Source organism: Manis pentadactyla, chromosome 11 (assembly GCF_030020395.1).
Source record: "Manis pentadactyla isolate mManPen7 chromosome 11, mManPen7.hap1, whole genome shotgun sequence".
NCBI classification, from domain to species: domain Eukaryota; kingdom Metazoa; phylum Chordata; class Mammalia; order Pholidota; family Manidae; genus Manis; species Manis pentadactyla.
This window is the reverse complement of record NC_080029.1, coordinates 118,378,827-118,402,076: the sequence shown is the minus strand read 5'-3', so window position 1 is coordinate 118,402,076 and position 23,250 is coordinate 118,378,827. Positions and strand designations below refer to the sequence as shown.

The following is a 23,250-nucleotide window of genomic DNA, read 5'->3' as shown; positions in this document are numbered from 1 at the left end:
AATGATGTCATTTGCAGGCTGAGGTCATGATTTTGTCGAAGAAGATTTGCTAATTATCTCAGTGCTGATCCAAACTCCCTGCAATGATGCTTATCACCGCCTGGGTGGGACTGGCCTCATTCTCTGGTCACATCTCTGTGAAGGAAGGAGCTGGAACCAGAAGTGGCCCTTTAAAAAGGCCTGGTTCCTTAACCAGTGACATAAATGAGGGGGATCATTGGGTAGGACTAATAAAATCAACAAGTGTTCTAGGTGCAGGACTCTGCTTTTCAGAATGGGGAGATGAAACAAAGCAGAAAAGGTCTTTCTCTCATTAATAAATGTACCCACTTAATCATTTGTCTAAGCATATAACAAATACCGGGGCGGTGCCTCATTAGGACTCACTTTCCTCATTTAAAGTGGCTGAGTTGGACTCCTCCCCCAAAGTACATCTAATGCAGATGAGTGTCTGTCCTCCCCTCCCCAGGCCTCATGCTAAGCCAACTACTTACTACAAATGAGAAACTTATGTGAAGTTGCCTTAAAAATTCCATGCAAACTATTCCATGATTCCACAGTATATTCCAAGATGCTTATATATATAACCACTCTTGTCTCAGTGGAGCCCTGGCAGAAAGGTTTGTACTCTTGGGGGTACCCACTCCCTAACAGGAGGTGCTTGGGCTGTATAACATCTGATGTCATTTCTAGATCCAAAATTTCTTTATGAGGAGCTAGAAACAGCATAAGCAGATTATATTTGAATAAAAGGGCATATAAATGCCATTTATTTTTTCAAAACTCCAGCCAAATAAAACCCTTCTGCAGACCAAATTCACCTACCAATTGCCAGTTCTCAAACTACAGGGTCCTAGGAATCTTTATTTTCAGCAAATTCCCCAGGAGACTCTAAAGATCAGACAATTGGAAAACCCGAGATAGGTGCACATGAATTCTTCATAAAATGGAAAGCCTGGCACAGATACAAGCAAGCTATTGCTGTGGGTAAGGACAGTAACTTTGCTGTCTTTGCCACACAGAATGGTGTCAATGAGATAACATGCACTGTTTTGTGAAATTCACGAGCTAAAGTTGTCAGTCCCAGAGGCATGGTAGGGACTGCAAATCTCTCTCCTCTCAATCCTCACCACAGTAGTGCACCAGGTGTGCTGGGGTTCTGTAAACTCTACAGTCCTGGAAGAAGGCACGGCTTGCTTGGAAAAGATCCTCTCCACATTTTTCATCTTCCTCCCAGTAGCTCCCAGTAGCAGGGCTTCGTCCCAGTAGTAGGGCTGGAAGTTGTTGTGGTACAGAACAGCAATGGTCTCTCTCTTCCTTCACTTATTCTAAAGTGTCTTCTAGCACAAGAGACCTCTGACCAAGAAAGGGACACAGATTCTAGTCAAACTGAAAAGGGGGGCTGTCCTTGCTGTGGCTCTGGGTCTCTCCTGGCCCAGGCCAGACACCCAGGGCCCCATGCATGGTGTTCTTTACAAGGAGAATGCTCCCCAAAGGATCCATTTCTTGAGCCTCTCTGACTTGCCGCCCTCCATCAAAATGTGTTGGTTCAGGTTCCATTCTTTTGGATCCCTAGTGTGGCAAATCAATATAAGAAATTATGATTAACTTGCTAAATGAGCCTCATGAAAGCAGATTCAGGTTTTATTCATTTTTATGCCTCTTGTCCCTAGTTTCTGGGTCACATTTGAAGGGTTGCTACGGAGCTCATTAAAAGCTCAATGTGAAAAGGTGGCAGGGGTTTTAACATACTGGCATTTCAATAGCTCCCTTTACTTGAATGCTTACTATGTGCAGTGCATATTCTAAGAAGCAATATAGGGCGGTGGCTCTCGAAGTTAGTGAACTTCAGCATCACTTGGAAGGCTTGTTAAAACGCAAAGTTCTGAATCATAGATTCTGATTTAGGAGGTCTGGAAGGGCCCTGAGAATATGCATTTCTAAAAAGTTCCCATTGAAGGCTGGGGTCCCCACCTGGAGAACTTCAGTACAGGGCATGGCAGGCGCCAAGACCAGGGGGTTTATGCCGGAGATTGACGGTGGAGATTTCGGCTCCCTTGGCAGGCCCCTGGGGGAGACACGCAGGAAGCACAGAAGCCCCTCAAGCTGTTGTCTGTGCTTGTCACCGCCAGAGTCATCCACAGAGTGAGACGTGGGCGCCCCACCCCGCCCCGGGGCAGCCCTGAGAGGAGCGGGCAGGCGGAGGGCACACTGGCACCGCCTCCTAGGCTGGGCCCCTCGCGCAGAAGGCGCGCACCGGGGGGACCGGGGGTCCGGGGATAATTCCGGGCCGGGCCTCTGCGGGAGGAGAGCAGGGGAAGCCGCCCCCTCCGACCGCGGGCGCCCCTGCGCGGGCGCTGGGCTAGCGGCCTAGGGGGCGGGGCGGGGCGGGGCGGGGCGCCGCGACCCTGTCCCGGCCCCGCGGAGTCCCCGCGCTCGCTCCGCCCTCGCCCCCTCGTCGCAGCGGCCCCTGCCCGGCTGGCTCGGCCTCGGGGCGCGGGGAGCCGGCGGCGCCGTGTTCCCGGCCGGCCCGCGAGCCATGGCCCAGCCCAGCGAGGAGGCCCTGCCCGGGCCCGAGACTGCCGTGCAGATCCGCGTCGCCATCCAGGAGGCCGAGGACGTGCAGCAGCCGGAGGACCAAGAGGAGGGGGCGGAGGCGCGGGGCGCGGGGGACCCGGCCCGGTACCTGAGCCCCGGCTGGGGCAGCGCCAGCGAGGAGGAGCCGAGCCGCGGGCCCAGGTAGGCGCGGCGCGGCCCGCCGGGACCACAGCTCCGCGGGCAGGGCCGGTGGAGTCGGTGGCGCCGCGGGGCGAGCTGCTGCGGGTGGCCCGGGGACTCGGAACCGGCTCTTGGCGGTTGTTGGCGCCCCAGTCCGCATTCTTGTACCCGACCGAGGCTCTCGGGGCTGGCGGCGGGGGTCCGAGGGGCATGCCCGGGACCCAGGAGGGAGACATCCCCGGGCCATCCTTGCCTTCCCCTGCCCAGGAGGAGACCCTCCTTTCTTGCGCTCCCCCAGAGATCCTCCAAAGAGCCCAGCCCAGCCTAGCCCCGCTCTTCCCCTCCGAAGTCGGTCCCCTTAGCCGTCACTGCCATCCCAGCCTTGTCTGCTTCTCAGACCAAATGGGTGGGGGCAGGCCGGGCACCACTGACACTTGGTGCTGGGGATGGGGCAGAAGTTATTTCACGGTGTAGACAGTTCCTTGCCCTGATTCGGGATCCGTTCCCCGCTGGCTGCTGCGTCCTCCCCGCCTCGGGGATTTCCATTTTCAGGCAGTCTTTCCCACCTGCCTTAAATGCTTGCATCGTCATCTTGCTGCCTAGACTTTGGGTTCCTGGGTGGTGGGAGTCTGGAGCTGCTGTGGCATCAGAAACCACCCGTCTGACCTTGCCTCTGGGCCCTGGGCTTTGTCCTCAGCCGGAGACCTTGCTTTGTAGTCTTGGAGGACTGTGGTTTTGTTCCTGCCTTTGAAAGTATATATAGTATCGAGTGTCCCTAGAAATGGGAGGAGGCCAGCGGCAGAACCTGGAACCCTCCTTCTTCTGGGACTCTGTGCACAGCCGTACCCATCAGGGCTCTGCAGGGTTTTTTTAGGCAGGCGTATACTTACTTCACTAGGAGTGAACATGTTCAACTCAAGGGCATAAGGATACGGGGCCCAGAGCCATTCCCTATCATTGGCTGACCCTTTCCCAGTGGAAGAGGTTTGGATTTAGGGACCCAGAGATTCAAGGCAGTGCAGTGGAGACAGGTAGGCAAGGAGGAAAGTCCAACCCAACAGATTAGAGCAGGAAAGCTGGGCCACAGCAGATGGCACCATAGATATAGTAAAGCCTGATTAATTCATTCATTCAGCTCTGTGCTATCGAGAATATAAAAATAATGAAGCCATAGGCACTGACATTTCACAATCTTGATGCAAAGGCAGCGCACCTAGTCAAATTACAGAGGTCATGTAAAGTAGCCCAGAGTGGCTTATCCTGCTGATTTGATTTGCCTGTGACTTGTGGCTATCCTCTATCGTGGGGTGTAAGCTTTGAGACAATTACCATTAGCAGGGATAAAGCGCTATTGCTTGGGCCTGGAAAGATCCCCTATGGAGAGCTAGGAGAACATGATCCCCAATTTGGGTGGCTTCCCACCTAACCCCCCTCACTCTCCCTCCAGATTCACCCTTCTCTCCCAGCTCCAGTGGGAATCTTCAGGATGAAGCATTTCCTGCTGCCCATTGCCATAGGGGTGACCCCAGAAAAATCCCTGGGGCTCTTCAGGGTAGGAGAGCTGACAGAGCCTAGCAGATAGACATGTAGAGCAGGAGGAGCACGTAGTCAAGCACAGGATCCACGCTGTCCCCTGTTTGGGCCACCCTGGCACAGCAGCAGCCACCACCCTGTGTAAACACTTTTTGGCCCCCAGAGAGCCTGCACGAGAGAGCACAGGTTCCTAAATCTGCCCACTGAGATGTGGCACCACCCACATCGGCCCCTCAGCCCATTGCTTGCTTCTCTGCTGTCTTAGCAGTTCACGCTCCCATTGCACTGACCCCCTCTCGGTCCCTGAGCCCCGGGTGCAGTTTTGTGTCTGCAGGCCTACTCACTCCCACCTCTCGGTCCCTTTGATTGCCTGATTTCTAGTCAGCCTTAAAACTTGGCTGTCTGGTCTCTACCACCCCAATCCCTACCCCAAAGCTGGGCTTGTTTCCTCTCTTTTTTGTGGCTGTGGTACTCTATTTTGTACCTGGCATTTACCACTATTGTAATTCTATAGGTCTCTCTGCCTCACACAAATATAAGCTCCAAGAATTCAGGGACTATGTTTGCCTTGTTCTCAATTAGCAGGTGCTCTTTAAATATTTGCTGAGTGAATGCATGCCTCTATCATCACCCTCCATTGAGTTGAAATCCTTGTGCATTTCTCCTCTACTAGACAGTGAGATCCTTAAAGGCAATGATGTTCCCCTCATCCTCTCCATATTTCCAGTACCTAGCCCAGTGATACCTGGCTTACACTTGGGGGATAAGGAAAAAACAGAAATAAGGATATATCTTTATAACCTCCAAGTGTTCATTAGTCTTCTCCCTACATTGCTCAACTAAAAAGGTATCTTATTCTCACCTTTTTAATAAAAAAATTTCAGACATAAAATGTGATAGAGCAGTACTATGAGTATTCATATAACTACCATCTAGATTTAATGATTGTAAATGTTTTGCCATATTTGTTTTGATGGATATGTGATATGTATGGTTTTCCCTAAACTATTTGGAAGTATGTTGTACATAAGACTATACCCTAAGTACTTCATTTTGTAGTTCTTAGTAAGAACATTCTCCTATAAAACCATAATACTAGTATTGCAACTGAGAAAATGAACAATGATTCCTTAATATCATCCCTAAAATAATCTAAGACCCAAGTTCCATATTCAGGATTTCCCCAGTTTCCTGTGTTATGTTATAGAAGTTTCTTTTTCTCCTCCAACCATAATTCCACCCAGGTGGAGGCATTTGCCTGTTATATTTCTTTAGAATCTTGAATCTAGAACAGTCCCAACTCTTTTTTTTTTTTAATGCTTTCCCATTAGGGAAATAAGAGGCCAGATGTCCTGTGGAATGTATCACAGTTTGAATTGGTCTGATTAGGTTCTCATCATCTAGTTTAACTTGGCTCCTTTGTACCGGGTGCTTCTGTCAACTGGAAGTTAGGGCTGAGGGTTTGATTAGATTCAGATTAAACATTTGGGCAAGAACACTTCATGGGCAATGCCATGAAGTCACACTGAAAGCAGCTTTTTGCTGTACCACCCAGACAGCTCCCACCATTAGTGATGCTAAATTTGACTACTTGGCTGAGGTGATGGCTCCGCTGTGTATTCTGCACCAATGCCCTTCACCAAATGGTTCTAGCATCCATTGATGATCCTTGACTGAGTCAGTTCACTGGGGCATACAAATTGGTGATTTTCTAATTTCATCGTTCTTTTCACGTTTTTTAGTTTGCATTCTTCTGCAAAAGAGAGCTTGGCCTTGTCAGCTGGCGTTGAGCAAGAGTTCCTCCTAAAGAGGCAAGCATCAATGCTTAATTACCAGTTTTCCAAGAGAGGGGTTGACATACTAGTCACATCAGATAATTTAAATTAGGGCCCTGCCTTTGACTCTCTCTGATTCATGGTTTTTTTTTGTTTATTTACCTTTTTTATAATTAGTTACAGTCATTATTTCTGATGCTCAAAATGTTCCTAATGTAGCTAGGGAGCCCCCTCAAGTTGCATCAGTATATCCTTTCGGAGCACACCATTTAGCCTTTGAGCACTTTCTTGCTTTCTGATCCTAGGCATCCTAGGCTTAACTGGGACTTTTCCTACTCTATCATGGGATCCAGTCATTTCCACAGAAATCCCTGATTTTTAAAATACTAGCAGAAAGGTATTTAGAAAGCAAGGCTTGGAATGAAAGTGCTAATTTCTATTGGGGCATTGCTGCTTTTATGCCCTTTCAATAGTCAGAGTTAGGAAATACATTTTTTAAAAATAAATTTGCATTGACGATTCCAATTTCACATTACAGGGTTTTTGCTTTATACTCCTTTTATTTTTTACCATGAAAATCTCAATTCCTTAAAACATTGACATTTACTTATTTGCTTTGTCTTAAAATCTGTAAAAATTATTTAAAATCAGGACACTAAATATCAATATTAGTAATGAAACCACTGAAGCACACCTTCATTGGACAAACAGAAACATCTACGTTTCTTTTTCTCCGTGATGTTTCAGGGCCACTGCACAAGCTATCTTTTCCCTGTTCTGGATGGTGATAATGAAACCCTCCATTTATTAATGCCACATACGTGCCAGACGTGGCACTAAGTACTTTGCATACATTATCTCTGCTCAACACCACCATCATTTAGGCCTGCAGAGATATCCACTAACTGTACTCCTTCCCCGGGTCCTAGGAAATATGCCAGAACAGCAGGGCAGAAGACGGGGTTAGAGAAGGTCATGATCTCTGTAATAAATATAAAAGAAAACATGGGCCATCCAGACACCACGTGTGGCCTCTGTTAGCAGCATCCAAAATGTAGTTGGTCCCATGATGCCTTTTCCAAAGTTGGGAGCATCCCTGTATGTTTTCAACCTATCTCTGTGAGGAAGCTTTATCCTTTGAATCTGTCCTCATGTTTATATAATGGATTATCAATCTGGTTGTCTTTTTGAAACTTTTCAGATTCATTATCTTTTTCTAGAGGTGAAACTGTATGGAAAAGAAACTATACACAAATTGTACTGGACCCCAGTGGTTGTCATCAATGATGTTTTCTCCTTTGTGTTCAGTATCCCCCTTGTTGCTGTCTACCATTTTCCTGGTCTTGGTGGGCAGAGCACCATGTTAGACCGTTTGCATGGAGAGTGGATGAGCCCAAGAAATCTTTCCTGTGTTGAGAGGCATAGTGAGGTGCTCATTGCTCTATTACTTCAGTTTGGATATTTTGTTTTATAAGGTATCATTAGATTAACTCAATTAATATATCCAAATTAGTTTGAGATTTTATGAGAAGAGCAGCCTTGGAGATTTTATGCAGCACTTATTTCTTTGTATCATTTACAAATATGATACATACTTCAACACGATCTGTGGAGCCCCATCATCTGTTTTGAAATGTATCCCCTTATTTCCACCCTCTGTTTTCTTCTAGCAGGTTTACAGTTATAAAAAAGAACTCATCACCACTCCCTATTTGCAATGTTTTATTTAAAAGGAAATACTATGTAAGTGTAAAACTTTTTCAAAGTCCTCTTGAAAGGTACTAATGACATTTTCACCAGTAACCATACTTTTTGTCTCAAAGAATCCTGATGTATGATTAGCCGTTACAGAAACTATTCACTTTACATTGGTTACTTTTTAAATTCCTGCTATATGGAAGGCTCTGGGTTGGTGCTAGGATGAGGGAAGCCAGTATGAATCCTGTCCTCCATGAATTTAGGGTTCAGGATACTAATGAGATATGCACAGAACTAACACTGATCCAAGTATAGGTAAGTGTTAGAAGTTGAAATGATTTCCTTCCTTGGAGACCTGCGTTTGAAATGGACCTTGATGTGTAGCCAAGATTTGGACCTGAGAGAAGAGCAAGACATTCAAGGAGCTGGGAAGAGCATGTACACAGGGGTAGAGTCCAGAAGCCTTGTGACACAGGGAACTGTGGTGTCAGCCGGAGCAAACCTCTGGCTGGAGGTTTTTTTTTTTGCTTGGAGTGAAGAATCTGAAAAGAAATAGGCAGAAGTAAGTTTGAAAGCTGGTTACAGCCAGATCCTAAATGAATCTGAATAAAGAGCTAAGGACTTTGGGTTTTATTTAATAGGAAATAGAAAACATTATTATTATTATCATCATTATCATCATCATCATCATTAAAGTAGAGCAGAAACACAGGTGTTCTTAAAAAACGTAGTAAGGCGCAGAGTGAAAGAGGCTTCCCGGAACCTGCAGCGGGACAGGGGCAGGGTGGCGGGAGGTGGGGAGACAGAGGCCTAGACAGGCTGCAGAGTCAGAAAACATGCGAAGGTTTCAAGAGTGAAAAGAGGCGCTGATATCTGAGAGGTCATTTAAATTCTTCCTTTAGATCAGTTGCGCAGCCTATTTGCCTGACAAAGAGAAGGAGCAGGCAACAAACTCTTAACTTCCAAGGCGAAAAAGAAGAAACAGGAAGGGCCTGAATGACCCGCCTGGTGACCTAGGGCTGCCGAGGGAGAGCTAGTGCCCGCGGAGTAAAGCCTTCTCCCTATGAAGCCCCTTTGCCCTAAAGTGAAGCCTGCGGTTGGCATGCCCTGCCCACGCATATAGAGCCGCCTAGGAAGAAAACCAATAGCAGTGGACAGCTGCAGAGGGAACCCGCGTGACCCACCAAGAAAACGCGACCCAGACCTTCATTCTTTAAGAGTCTGACTCCCCACTCTTTGAATGTGGGCTGTGTACTCCCTTCCAAAGTGGGAAGGGGAAGAAGTAGGAACTTGGCAGTGGAGACGCCTGGCAAACACTACCCCAGCCAGGTGACCAGGGTCAGCATCCATGGCGGTCAGGCACGCTCACGGCATGCACCCTCGGTATGATGTGATGAGAGTGGAAATTTACCGCTCTGGGGTTCTCATCCCCAAAAACCCGTATCCCCAGCCTAATTATGAAAGAACCAGACAAATCCCAAATGAGGAACATTCTACAGTTTACCTGACCAATACTCCCCAACACTGTCCAGGTCATCAAAAACAAGGGAAGTCTGAGAAGCCGTCACAGCCAAGAGGGGCCTTGGAAGACGTGAATGACGACTGAGTGTGATGGGGCGTCCGGTACGGGGTCCTGTATGGGGTCCGCAGAGAGGGAAAGGACACTAGGCAAAAACTAAGGACACCTGAGTAAAGCATGGACGTTAACTAATAATAATGCGTCAATATTAGTTCATTAAATGTGCCATACTAACGCTAGACATTAATAATGGAAGAAGCCTGATGTGGGGTAGATGGACCTCTCTGTACTAGTCTCACAATTTCACAAAACTATTCTAATAGAAGTTGATTTTTAAAATGTTCTAATAAAGAAAAAGATGAACAGTTTACCAGTCACATAAAGAAAATAAATGACATGAAAGTTTACTGTAAAAACTGACCCCAGAGGATGCAGAGGTGAACCACTGTTGGAAACAATAAGACTGTAAAAATATATATACTCCTGTTAGTACCCTGAGAGAGAAATTAAGATATTGTATCCACAGAGCAAGAACAGGATGCGTTTTAAAAAGGAGCAATCTGACACCATAAAAGAATTCGCACAGAATAAATAAATGATTTCTGAATTTATCTGAATAATCTGAAAAAATAATCTGAAAAAATTCACTAGGAAAGGTTGGAAGATAATGTCAAAGAAATCTCTTGTAATGTAAATAAAAAACAAAGGAAAGGCTAGACAGCATGAAGGAAAAATAGGAAACATGGAGAGTCAATTCAGGTGGTCAGTCAACTAATAGAACTTCAAGAAAGAAATGTAATCTTAGCAAATAGTATTTACATAGTCATAAAAAAATTGATTGACTTTTAACTTTTAATATCTATCAATAGACAAAACATGGAATTTTAGTAACAGAATAGAATGTAAATATCATGACCTGTGACAAAATGAAGTAAAGGTACATCTGATACAATGTGGGAGGTTGAAAATAGAGCTGTGAGCGTGTTTTATAGAACTATAAAGCAACTCTCGTAAGAAGTAAATGGTTGAATAGAGGTTGCTTCTAAGGAGGAGAGGTGGAGTGGGGTATTGTTGTTTTCTTTCTGAAGTCTGAACTATTTTATTTCAGCTTTTGCTATTTATGTATATTACTTGAATTTTTAAGATACATTTTTGATGAGTTATTAATAGTGTTCAGTGGAGGAGTAAGGAGGACAGTTGGAATAGAAAAGAGAACAGATGGGGGCACTACAGAATAAGGTGAACACTTGATAACTGACTCATTGTGGGGACAAAAGAGGGGGCTGAAACTTGCATCATAGGTTTTGAGCCTAAGTGCAGAGAAGCATGAACAGGGAAAGTAGTTGGGGCAGTTTGGGAGGGAAGATATGTGGTTTTTACAGGATGGTTGTATTGACAAAAAGTTGCTAATATTTATACTTAAAGGGTATAAACTTCTTTACTATATCACCTCCCCAGTACTGCCCACTGTTCTGGAATCTCTGGCTACCTGCCTGTTTGCTCACTGGGTGCAAATAACTGATGCAGGCCACTCCCCAGCACATTATGGGATGTTTATCGTGAGACTGTATGAAAAGAAGATGAGCTTTCCAGATAGGATGTCACTTAGTAGGCCCAGACTTCAGTTCTAACTGAGGTCGAGTTCTGCAGAAGGTGATAGTTCAATTCTGGACTTAGTGAATTTGAAGCAATTATCAGGCTCTCTAAGTGGTAATGTCAGGTAGGCAGCTAGGAATTTAGTTCTAGAACTCAGGAGTGAGAGGATGGAAGGGTGGGAGGAGAGGCAGGTTTAACTGGATGAGCTAACTAGGGGATGAAGTGTAGAGGTTGCTAGGGAAGAGTCAAGGATAGCTGCTTGGACAAAACCAATATTTAGAAATGGGAAGAGAATAAGGCCATTGGGAGGGCAGGTAAATTGGGAGAAGAATCAGAAAAGGGCAAGTCATATAAGCCAGGGGGAAGAGTATCAGGAAGGTGTCAACTGTGTCACTTCCTGCAGCGAGGGCAGGAGGGCCAAGATGGGAAAAAGGTACCTGGATATGGCCAACGGATTCTTAGGGTGGATGTCCAGGGACACAGAACAAGCTGGCGGGGAGCAGAGGCAGTGTGCAAGGGAGGTCTAGGCCCACCCGGTGGATGGACTTTATTTTCTCAGTGCAGTCTAGGATAGGCTTGTCTTCAGGGAATAGTCTTCCCATGGCCAGCCTTGGAAAGAACAGGAGGCTTTAGAATAGACGCTGGAGAAATTAAGAAATTACAGTACCTTCCTCCCATTATGGTTTATTTGCTTATGCATTTGCTTTTTATAAGAATACTAACTGCTCTAGTTTGGGAGTAGGACCTACTGGTCTGTGGGTCCCTGTAGTGGTATAGCACCTCACCTCTGATATACTAGCAATTTGTAATAGTTAGACCATTTTGCTAACATCCCTGAGTCCTCTCAAAATTGTTCACGAGTCCTTATCATATACCTTAATCAATCCCCTGCTATTTACTGTCATCCTTATTAGCTGGGCTCAGACTTTCCTATACATTGGTAGTTATTTTATCTGGTATATTCAACCTATTTTAATTACTATTCTAATAAAATGAAAATTTGTCCTATCCATCTTGCTTCTCCTTTTTCATTCCATTAATTGTCCCACTGACACTTTTCCTTTGACATAATTTGAGGACCTCTTTTCTCAGTGTAGTGTTACTATCCTAGTATTTGGCTGTAAGTAATAGAAAACCCAACTAACTAGTGAATTGAACAAATAGGATTTTATTTTTCTTATGTAATGAGAAATCTGCAGGTAGTTACTTATAGGAATTGGTTCAGCAACTCAGTTAATGTCAGAGTCAATAATGTCAATAAATCAGGCCAAGCCAATTCTCGTGGCTTTTTCCTTATGGTGGTGAAATAGCTGCTACAGCTCCAGTCATCACATCCACACTCAAAACAGGTAAAAGGGGGAAGGGGTGGGGTCAAAAGATTTTCACTTGTGTGTTATTGGCCATAACATGACAAATGGCTACTGCCTGTAAGAGAGGCTGGGAAAGTGTGCATTTAGGTTTTGTTAATAGCCTCTGTAGTAAAAGAAGACAAGTGAGAGTTTGCTATTAGATGTTGGCCGAGTCAGACTCTTGTGTACCTGTTAGAGACTTCTGAAATATTCCGCTTATCCCATTTAAGTTAAATATGACCTATTTTATCTTATGGGCTCCTTAATATATTTCCTTAGTTTATCATCTCATTTTTAAAAGACTCTTCAATGTTAGTCCCTTAGGCCATTTTTATTCTTCAGTACACATTTGTCTTGGGACGTCAGGTATATATTTTAGAAACCATTTCCAGACTGTCTACATACAAATAACTAAAACTCTTCATTTTTTAAATCTTGGCCAATGCCTCTATTTTGTGCTAATTGCAATTTCTGAACTTAAACTATTGTGAAATAGATTTAGTTTTTTCTCTCCTGCCAGAATATTCCATCTTGATTCTCATTTTGATTCTTCCACAATTGCTTTTTTTCAGAGGAAGGCTGGGATTGAGAATCAGTGAAAATCCTCCTAGATTGAAGGTCCTATATATCTGCGCCTTTTCCAGCTTTAAACTGTCACAGTAATAGTTTACTTTTACTTTCTGAGACCCTCCCTTTTTTATTGGTTGGTTATTTTATTTAAGAGCTTAATTCTGAGCTGAGGGAAATGTTAACTGTTTGCTTCTTTATAAAGGAAACATAGAATATGTGTAAACATGCATACTTTTTTGTACTGAAGGGCTCCTTTTTAAAAAAAATTACAATTATGGCAGGATACACATAACATAAACTGTATCAGCTTAACCGTTGTTAAGTGTACAAATCAGCTGCATTAAGTACCTTCACACTGCTGTGCAGCCATCACCATCATCCGTCTCCAGAACTTCCTCACCTTTCCCACCTGAAATTGTGCACCCAGTAAACACTAACCCCCCATTCACCCTTCCCTCAGCCCTTGGCAGCCACCATTCTACTTTCTCCCTGATTTTTACTACTCTAGGCACCTTATACAAGTGGAATCATACAGTATGTGTGTTCTGTGACCAGCTTATTTCACTCGCATAATGTCCTCAAGGATCATCCATGTTGTAACGTGTCAGAATTTCCTTTTTGAGGCTGAATACTTTTCCATGGTAGGTATATAGCACATTTTGCTTATCCATTCATCAGTCAGTGGACACTAGGGTTACTTCTGCCTTTTGGCTATTATGAATAATGCTCCTGTGTGGATTTTCTGAGCCCTTCTGGGTACGAGGTAATTCTCCCAACAGAGTAGAAGCACACAGGATTCTTTAGATGGACTGGATGTATGCATCCATCCCAGGAGATGCTCTCTCTGCTCAGAACATGTTAATGGAGGCTCTGATTTCTGATGGTTGTGTTATTAGACATCAAGGTGACACATAGGAAAGCAGTTTTCTTTTTCTGGAAGTGATTTTTAACCAATCCTTTTTATTGGATAATATGTATAGTATTTGTATAATTGGTAATTAAATGTTAAAAAGAACGCACTTTCACAAACTTACAATAATGGTGTCAACTATGATGTGGATAATCACAAATTCCTTAAATATTTATGGCTTTAAAGTTTTGGTAATCTCTTATAAAAAGACATTGGCCTTGCAAAGCTTCTCCTAGGATTTCTTTGGCTTGTTCTCAAGGTCCTGATATTCTGGGGGAGTGGGAGAGAAAATCAGTGTGCATGGAGGTGCTGGTGGGTGTGGGTTCCATTCAGAAGAGCCCCGGTGAGTGGGCTGCCTCCAGATTCCAGGACAGGGTCCCAAGGAAATGTGGAAGGTACTAACAGGGTCAGCTTTGGAGGCAGAAAATTTGAATTTGAATCTTCGATCTGCCTCTTATGAATGAGCAAATGAATGTATCTGTCCCTTGCTGAGTTCCAAGAGTAAGCCAGGTGCTCTTCTGGATATTTCCATGTATTATTTAATCTTCACAGTGATCCTCTGAGGAGACCACCATGATTCCCAATTTACAGATAATGGAGCCGGGGTGTGGCAGTGCAGGTCCTTGCCTAAGTTGACTGAGTTAAAAAATGGTGGTGCAGGATTCGAACCCAGGGAGTCTAACTCTAGAATTGAGAGTAGTTATTCCTCTAAACTGTCTTCCAGAAATTGGGATATGGGGGATGGGATGGGAAGGGAAGAACAAGAAGCATATGTAAAAAGCATCCTGTCACTATCAGAGTAGCACATAAATGTTAGTAGAGGGCGTTGCAATAATAATCTGCACAAGAGCTTGATTTCTAGCTGTTTGGCCGCAGCACTTACCCCTGGTGGCCTGTGGTCACCGTCTCTGAGCGGTGCTCATGTGACCCAGTGGAAAGTACCAAAGTACCACAAACCGGTGGCTTAGAACAACAGAAATGTATTGCCTCACAGTCCTGGAGGCAGGAAGTCTAAAATCAGAGCATCAGCAGGGCCACACTGCCTCTCAGAGTGCTTGGGAAAGCTGTGTTCCAGGCCTCTCCCCGAACTGCTCGCTGGTGGTTTGTGGGCAATCTCTGACGCTCCTTCACCTCTGCTGCAACCCCCTGGTCTCTGTCTTCATTTCCACACGGCGTCTCCCTGTGAGTGTGCCTCCAGATCTCCCCTCTCAACAGTCACGGTGGATTGGGGCCCACGGGACGCTGGTATGACCTCATCTTTAGCTAATTACATCTGCAAGACCCTATTTCCAAATAAGGTCACATTCTGAGGTCGGGGGCAGGGGTGCTGGGGCTGCAACAGAGGAAATCTGAGGGCAAACCACTTCAGCCCGTAACAGGCAGCGTCTCCTTCTGCTCTCAGTGGCCTGACGACAAGTGAGAATGAGCACGAGGATGCGGAGCAGGAGTGGAAGCCCCCAGACAAGGAGTTAATCAGGAAACTCGTGGATCAGATTGAATTCTACTTTTCTGATGAAAACCTGGAGAAGGACGCCTTCCTGCTGAAGCACGTGAGGAGGAACAAACTGGGATATGTGAGTGTTAAACTACTCACGTCCTTCAAAAAGGTGAGGCTTCATGCTCAGAAGTATGTTTGGGTGTTTGGGGTTGTAGTTCTAAATATTTCTTACCCACTTGAAACCTGATGAATAGCGATTTTTTTATTTCCTCCAAGGCCTGATAAAGAGAAAAATGGTCAAGTTCTGAGATTCAGAATCATAACTAAGAATATCCTCCCACACTCTTAAAAGGTCCTGGGTGTCGGGACACTTCTCAGCTGGTGGCATTTATGAAATGATGCTGTTTGCTCTTAGTAAGGTTCAGGCACTCTTGTCAGGCAGGTAAGTGGCCAGGAGGATGCTGGGCCAGGACAAGGCATCAGTGGCCTTAAGACACACCTACCAGGCCTAGTGTTATGTGGAATCCAGGCTTTTCATTTGTCAAGTTGAATAAGTAAGAAGAAGGAGTGCCCAGAACTCTGGGAGATGAGCCTTCTCGAAGATTCCTTCAGCCTTCGCTGTGTAACCCCAACATCCTCTCCTACCTGATGGAGATGTGGGATATCTAATGATTGCCACTGTCCGGGCAGCTGACTGCATGTCCCCGTAAGGTATGGATCCAGCAACTGGACTGTGAATTCCCTACTTCTTGAAGAGTTGACACCAGTTGGAGTAAGAACTCTGTGACTTCCTTGGGGGGAGCATATTTACTAGAACGGAAAAGCACCACGCAGCCTGTTATGTAACGGGATGTGTAATGAGTGGGTCCCAGCCAAGGTGCCTGTGCACTTTGTCAGAGAGCACTGGAGAGAGCTTTTCTTCCTGGAGCTCCTCTCTACCTCACCTACTGGTATAATGGGCCCCCTTCTCTTGTTCTCTCCTTTGTTCATTCATCAAACATACTCATTCTGTGCTGAGGGCTGTGTCAGGCACAGGATATGCAGAATGAAAGCGGCATATCCCCTATCCTTGAAAAGGCCAGTAAAGGAGAGGCTTCAGCGAAGGATTATGATGTAACCCTGGACAGTACGACCGGAAAGAACAAAGTGCTGTTGGGAGCTAGTGGATCAGAGCAACTAACCCTGCCTGGATAGTTGAAAGTCTTCCCAGAAGTGGGGACATTGAAATAGGATCTTAGAGGATGAGTAGGAATTTTCAAGGGACAGGAGAAGAGAAGGGGCATTTCATATTGTAAAGGGAAAACCCACTCTTCCTCCTGTGTTCCTCCTTCACCCTCACGCCACACTCACAACACTTCTGACACCAGATCTGTGGGTGGGGGTGGTTCCCACAGCGTGAAATTCTGAGACACCACATGGGTGTCGTACAATGTAGCTCAATTATGATACTGTTTACCTGGAGATAGAATCAGACCCCATAGGTGAAGGGCTCAGTCCCACAAGACTGCCTCCACTTCAGATGCCAATCACAAAGTAGTGGGTCCCCACGTTACTCCCAAACCCCTAGGCTCTGCCTGACTTGGCTATAAATCAGGTTCCCATGACCTCCTCCCTCTTAGACTCTGTTATTTTCTAGAACAGCTCACAGAACTCAGGGAGACACTTACATTTACCAGTTTAATACAGGATATGATAAAGGACGGAGATGGACGGCCAGACGCAGAGATACACAGGACGAGGTCTGGGAGGGTCCCGAGCGCAGGAGCTTCCGTCCCCGTGGAGTCTGGGTGCATCCCTCTCCCAGTTTGTGGTTGTGTTTGCCAACCTGGAAGCTCTTTGAACCCCACAGAGCTGGGATTTTTACAGAGGCCTCCCCACCTAGGTATGATCAATTGTTAACTCCATCTCCTGCCTGTCTCCCCTCTCTGGGAAGTAAGGGGCAGGGCTAAAAATTACAAGCTTCTGATCATGGCTTGGTCTTCCTGGTGACCAGCCCCCAGCAGGAGCCATCCAGGAGCCCACCCAGAGTCATCTCATCAGAACAAAAGATGCTCCTAATGGTCTTCTCATTTAGGAATTTACAAGAGTACATTTGGGAGTTCAAGGCCAGGAATGGGGACAAAGACCAAATATATATATTTCTTATTATAAGTAACTACCACACATGTCCAGAAAACAGTGGGCAAGCCCTCACACGGAAAGTGTTTGTGGAGAACCACAAATGAAGCAGCCAGTGGAGTCTTCCTAGACATTCCGTTATTCCTCCTCAGGGTCTCTTATAAGTCAGCCCAATTTCCTTTCCTTTTCAACTGCCACTTGTGGATCTGTGGGCTTACTTTGTTTTATTGCACTTCACTTTATCATACTTTGCGCTATTGCATTTTTTACAAATTGAAGGTTTACGACAATCCTGGGTTGAGCAAATATATCAGCGCCATTTTCCAACAGCATTTGCTCACTTATGTTTGTCAGTCACAGTTTGGTCATTCTCGCAATATTTCAAGCGTTTTCATTATTATTATACTTGTTATGGTGATCTGTTATCAGGGATTGTGACTCACTGAAAACTCAGATGATAACTAGCATTTTTTAGCAATAAAGCATTTCTTAATGAAGTTATATGCATTTTCTTTAGACTAATGCTATTGCACACTTAATAGACCCAGTATAGTGCTAACATATCTTTTATTATATAAGCTGGGAAACCCCAAAATTCATTTGACTCACTGTGATACTCGCCTTATTGTGGTGGTCTGGAGCCAAATCTGCAATATCTCTGAGGTTTGCTTGTGTATAGGAGAGTTTTTCTCTGTTGAAAACTGGCTGTAGAGAAGACATAGACTCCCCAACACATCCAAAATGAGAACAAAGGCCCATTTCATTCTAAAGGGTTTCCTGCTCATCATAATAGGGACCATATATGACAAAGGTAACAAACAGGGAAATTACAGTTTCTGAAAAGTAATCGCACAAAGACTGCAGCTCCCTGGTTCCTCAGGAGGCACCTGGATACTCCTAAAGACTCCCAGACACAGGCCTAGGATGCTCAATGATAACCAAGATTTCCCAGTGGACCTTGCTCCTGGCTCTGGAGGGGTGCTGGGTCCTTGCAGAGCCTGCCTCTCCCTCGACTGGATGTGGTCTGCCATCCGCTTCTCTAGCCTTCTGAGTAAGGCAGCCCTGGCCCGTCCCTGAGCACGGCTCGCTCAGGCTTCAGGCTTAGGCAGTAGCTCTTCTTCCTCTCCTGAACTCCCTGTGTGACTGGTTTTGGAAAAGGAACCCCATTTGTCACCCCCAGAGGGCCACTGCTTGAATCTCACACAAGCTGGCACTGACCTACAGTCAGTAGCTTCACCCTTCCTGGATCCCTAATGGACTCTTTCCACTTGAAGTCTGACCTTTGCCTGGACCTGCTTTTCTTTACCCTTGGCCTATGTCATGGTAATCAACTCATTGATTTGGTGTGTAGGTGATTCATGGATCCTGCACCCTAAGCCCAAGTCAGGGCCATTGGGCCCAGAGGCCTGTCTGTGTTCGGTGCCCTCTCTCCAGGAGCCTGCCTGTCCTGCTAGTGGTTCTGCGGAGGTTACCCCTGCTGCCTGTTAGTGAGCCCTCCCTTCGTGAGTCCCGGGAAGTTCCTGTTTTGGTCTCCGAGTTCCTGTGTGGAGCAAGTGGGTTCCTCTGCATTGGCCTGGAGTCAGAGAGTTGACTCAGAGTGATCTCGCCATTCCTGGCTGACGTTCCCCACCCCACCCACCTCCACCTCCACGGCCACCACTTCTTTGGGGTGACTCATTCTCCCTGGCATTCCCTTCATTGGAACTAGGCCGCTTGAAAATTACTGTTTTACAATATAAATAATAGCTTTCATATACTGCAACATTGATACGCATAATTTCCAGTAAGGCAGGAGGAGGGAGGGCCTTCCATCACTCTCCGTGAGGCCCCAGTTGGGCTTAATTCCAAGTTGAAGCAGTCCACATCATTTTCAGGAGATGCTGCAGTGAAATATGAAAGCTCTTTTGGAAACCTTCTGTGTACCAAATGCAGAAATACAATTCAGAGAAGCATTTGAATGTTAAAATCTCTGACTCCTATGAAAACGACAGCATGCAATCTTGGAAATGATAGCATATAATACTTATTGAGTACTCACTCTGAGCAGACACTATGAGTTTTTTAGATAGACACTGTGTGTCTAGATGTAGATTTGTATATATTTACTCATTTAATCCCCACAACTGTCTGAGGTGGGCCCTGTTAACATCTCCACTTTACAGATGACGACGTTGAGGCACTGACAGGTTGAATAACTTCTCATGTAGTTGGAGGTGGGCCTTGGATCTGGGTGCCCATTGGCCATATTCCTGAGCCTACAGTTTAACTTCTAAACTGGCCCAGAATAGAATATTTCCTTAGCCCCAGAAAGTTCTAATGAGAATGCTTCTATAAGCTCTGTGGCCTGGCTGTAGAAAGTGTGTTTGTTCATTTAGTAGAGTTTTGAGTGCCTGCACACAGCAGGTGCGATTCTGGGTACCAGTGTCACGGGGAAGGGAGGCAGGGAGGGAGGTGTAGAGGACACAGGCCGACAGGGGCAACAGGCACCATTCCAGGTTTCCTTTGTGTTCTTCAGGTGAAGCACCTCACGCGGGACTGGAGAACCACAGCGCATGCCTTGAAGTACTCAGGGACCCTCGAGCTGAATGAGGACCACCGGAAGGTGAGGAGGACCACCCCTGTCCCACTCTTCCCCAATGAGAACCTCCCCAGCAAGATGCTTCTGGTCTATGACCTCCACCTGTCCCCTAAGCTGTGGGCCCTGGCCGCCCCCCAGAAGAATGGAAGGGTGCAGGAGAAGGTGATGGAACACCTGCTCAAGCTCTTTGGCACCTTTGGCATCATCTCCTCAGTGCGGATCCTCAAGCCTGGGAGAGAGCTGCCCCCTGATATCCGGAGGATCAGCAGCCGGTACAGCCAGGTGGGGACCCAAGAGTGCGCCATCGTGGAGTTTGAGGAGGTGGAGGCGGCCATCAGAGCCCATGAGTTCATGATCACAGAATCTCAGGGCAGGGAGAGCATGAAAGCTGTCCTGATTGGGATGAAGCCACCCAAAAAGAAACCTCCCAAAGACAAGAACCAGGATGAGGAGCCCACTGCGAGCATCCACCCGAGCAAGTCCCTGAACAAGAGAGTTGAGGAGCTTCAATACATGGGTGATGAGTCTTCCGCCAACAGCTCCTCCGACCCTGAGAGCAACCCCACGTCCCCGATGGCTGGCCGGCGGCATGCGGTCACCCACAAGCTCAGCCCTTCTGGCCACCAGAATCTCTTTCTGAGCCCAAATGCCTCCCCATGCTCGAGTCCTTGGAGCAGCCCCTTGGCTCAACGCAGAGGCGTTTCCAGAAAATCCCCACTGGCTGAGGAAGGTAGGCTGAACTCTGGGACCAGCCCTGAGATCCTCCGCAAGTGCACAGATTATTCCTCGGACAGCAGCGCCACCACCCCCTCCGGCAGCCCCTGGGTTCGGCGGCGCCGAGCCGAGAGGGGGCCACAGGAGAAGAGCCCCGGCGCGAGTCCCCTGCTCTCTCGGAAAGTGCAGGCTGCAGACGGGTTACCTGTGCGGGTGCTGAGGCTGCCCAGAGGCCCCGACAACACCAGAGGATTCCACAGCGGACACGAGAGAGGCCGGGCCTGTGTATAAATATCTCCTATTTTTAATATCAGCTCCATTGAAAACAACCTTTGTTTTCAAGATTCTGACAAATACTTGGCATGACATAGAATGAAATTAAGTCCCCTTTGAAAGATTTTGTATACATGTAGTCCTCTTAATTTATATATTTGTAATGTATATAGATTGTCTGGTATGCTATGGTTTTAAGACTGTCCTTTAGTTCAGAACACCCTCTCCTCCCAGCATGGCCATTGTTCTGGCGATGCCCGACGAGTGTGAATGTTCTGGTTCTGCAAGGCTGTGGGGCACAAGCACCCCAGGGAAGGCCTGGCAGCATATCTCTTCTTGGGGGCAGGGTTCTTCCCTACAGTGGCTGAGCTGTCCCTGGTTGGCCAGGCAACATCTTCCAGAGAGTTCTGTTGTGCAACAGCAACTAGGTAAGCCAGCAGCATGGTGTGTTCATAGGATCAAATGTATATTTCCTGTCAAATGAATAAATACTGAAACACCAACTGGGACTTCTGGCTCTGAAACCATAGACTGTGCCTGACAGAAGTCTGTGTCGCTCTGACAAGACCTTAGGTAGGGGGACCTGAGGAGCTTAACAAAGACATATTTCATGAATGTGGGGTGGGGTAGCCCTGGGGCTCTGGGGCTCTCCTGTGGGGCTCCTGGCAGCCTGAGAGTTTGGCAGAGTTTGTGCAGATGTTGCGAGTATCAAGTCTGTCGACACAGTGAGTCATCCTAGGGAAAGGCAGTTTAGTATAGACCGAGGTCTCTCCTTGTGGTCCTCAGACCAGCACCTGGGAACTTCTTAGAAATGCAGATTCCTAGGCCTTACCCCAGGCCTAATAAGTCAAAATTCTGGGAGAGAGGCCTGGAAGCTGGTTTTTAACAAGCCCTCCAGGTGGTTTGGGTGCATGTAAGAGTTTGAGAACCATTGATACAGATGAAGATCATGATACTTGGGGTCAGAGAGTTTGATGTCCACATCCCCCAGTTACCACTTCTGTGACCTTAGGAAAGTGACTAACCCCCTCCAGCCCCCAACCCCCCAGCCTCCTTGTACCTGAGAAGTACTTTGTCTTGATGTCTGGGTCTGGAATGCCGTTGGCCCTCTGTAAATGTTAGTTCCTTTTCTTCGGGTTAATGTCCATGCCATTACCATTGGAAGCTGCCCTGGTATAGCAGGAAGAGCGCTGGCCTGGAGTCTGGTGTGGGCTTATCTGCTTGCTATTTGGGGGATTTTAGGGAAGTCATGTTTAATGGAATTTGTTAATGATTATTGAACAGTGATTAGATGCCAGAAACCATTCTAAGGGTTTTCCATGTATTATTTCATTTAATCCTCCCCACAACCACAAAGGAAAGACTCAGGCATCATCTGCATTTTACATCAGGAGAAACAGAGACTATGTGGGTAAGTAGTACAAGGTTTAATGGTTAGATTGGTGAAATTGGCTTGAACCTAGCAGTCTGGCTGCAGAGCCTGCACTCCTAGCCCCCAGGTGGTACACAGCATCTCTGAATCTCACCGTCCACACTCAAAAGGAAGCAACCACAAAAGGTGCAGATGTTTATTCAGCACCTCCTATGTGCTAGGCATTTGCTAGACACATTCTTCCACTTATCCTCTCAGTGTCCCTAGAAGGTATGATATCAGTTTTATACATGGAGCTGCTGAGGTAGGAAAATACCTCAAGCCACTGTGAAAACAGAAGAGGAGTGTGCTTTTAATTATACAGCTCTACAAAAATTAGCAGGTGATTATTTTCTGGAAAAATAGTGTGCCCCTTAAGTCCCAGAATTCCCAGTATCTGGTAAACACCTCCAGGAATTACTGGGATTTGCCATTTCCACCACTACCAGCTGTAGGTGGCCCAGAAGCCTGGGTCTGGACGCTAGGCCAGCAGGCAGTGCATGGCGCAGCCCCAGGGCTCTCCCTGTGCTTGGCTCCTTGACTGTTCCCCCTGTCACCCCTGCCTGATCCTTCTCCACAGCCACGGGGCCGTCTGGACTTCATTAGCAACTCTTGGCCTGGTTCCTCTCAGGCTATACCTCCCCTAATGCTCCGGCATACAAGCTGCAGCTCTATTTTTAGATTCACTCCTGTGGACCATAATTACTTTTAAAAATATCTACACCCTCACCTTTCTATGTGGATACAGATGAACTTAGCCTTCTGTCTGTACTGTTGCCCTGTGTGGCCTTATGAAAAAACCGAATTTGGGGTCAGCAGATCTGGGTTGTAGTTACAGCTTTTCCAGTAAATAACTCACCTTCGGCATGTCATTTCTCTTTTTGATTCACGGTTTCCCCATCCAACCAGTGAATACCAGGATGCTCCTTAAATAAGGGCGAGTATGTGAAAGTGCTCTGTGAACTGAAAGGTACTTTGTAGATGTTAGTTGTTACTCTGCCCTCTGATCGTCTCCAAAAACAAACTTGCTTCTATTGCTCCAGGCCTTAA

The 23,250-nt window shown here is 46.3% G+C and overlaps 1 protein-coding gene across 1 annotated transcript; it reads left to right on the top strand.

Moving 5' to 3' along the window:
* The first annotated feature begins 2,399 nt into the window (after nt 1-2,399).
* LARP6 (La ribonucleoprotein 6, translational regulator) lies at nt 2,400-21,295 on the top strand. Its single transcript, XM_036907854.2, has 3 exons — nt 2,400-2,739; nt 15,071-15,275; nt 19,740-21,295. Exons 1-3 carry the CDS (start codon nt 2,540-2,542, stop codon nt 20,805-20,807), a joined length of 1,473 nt encoding a protein of 490 aa, XP_036763749.1. The 5' UTR covers nt 2,400-2,539; the 3' UTR covers nt 20,808-21,295.
* Nucleotides 21,296-23,250: the final 1,955 nt, after the last annotated feature.

What these genes read in the sequence shown, in the direction of transcription:
- LARP6 (XM_036907854.2), top strand. Translation starts at nt 2,540, where the DNA reads ATGGCCCAGCCCAGCGAGGAGGCCCTGCCCGGGCCCGAGACTGCCGTG. An exon ending in GAGCCGAGCCGCGGGCCCAG is followed by an intron (nt 2,740 to 15,070) that starts GTAGGCGCGGCG and finishes TTCTGCTCTCAG; the next exon opens with TGGCCTGACGACAAGTGAGA. An exon ending in TACTCACGTCCTTCAAAAAG is followed by an intron (nt 15,276 to 19,739) that starts GTGAGGCTTCAT and finishes TGTGTTCTTCAG; the next exon opens with GTGAAGCACCTCACGCGGGA.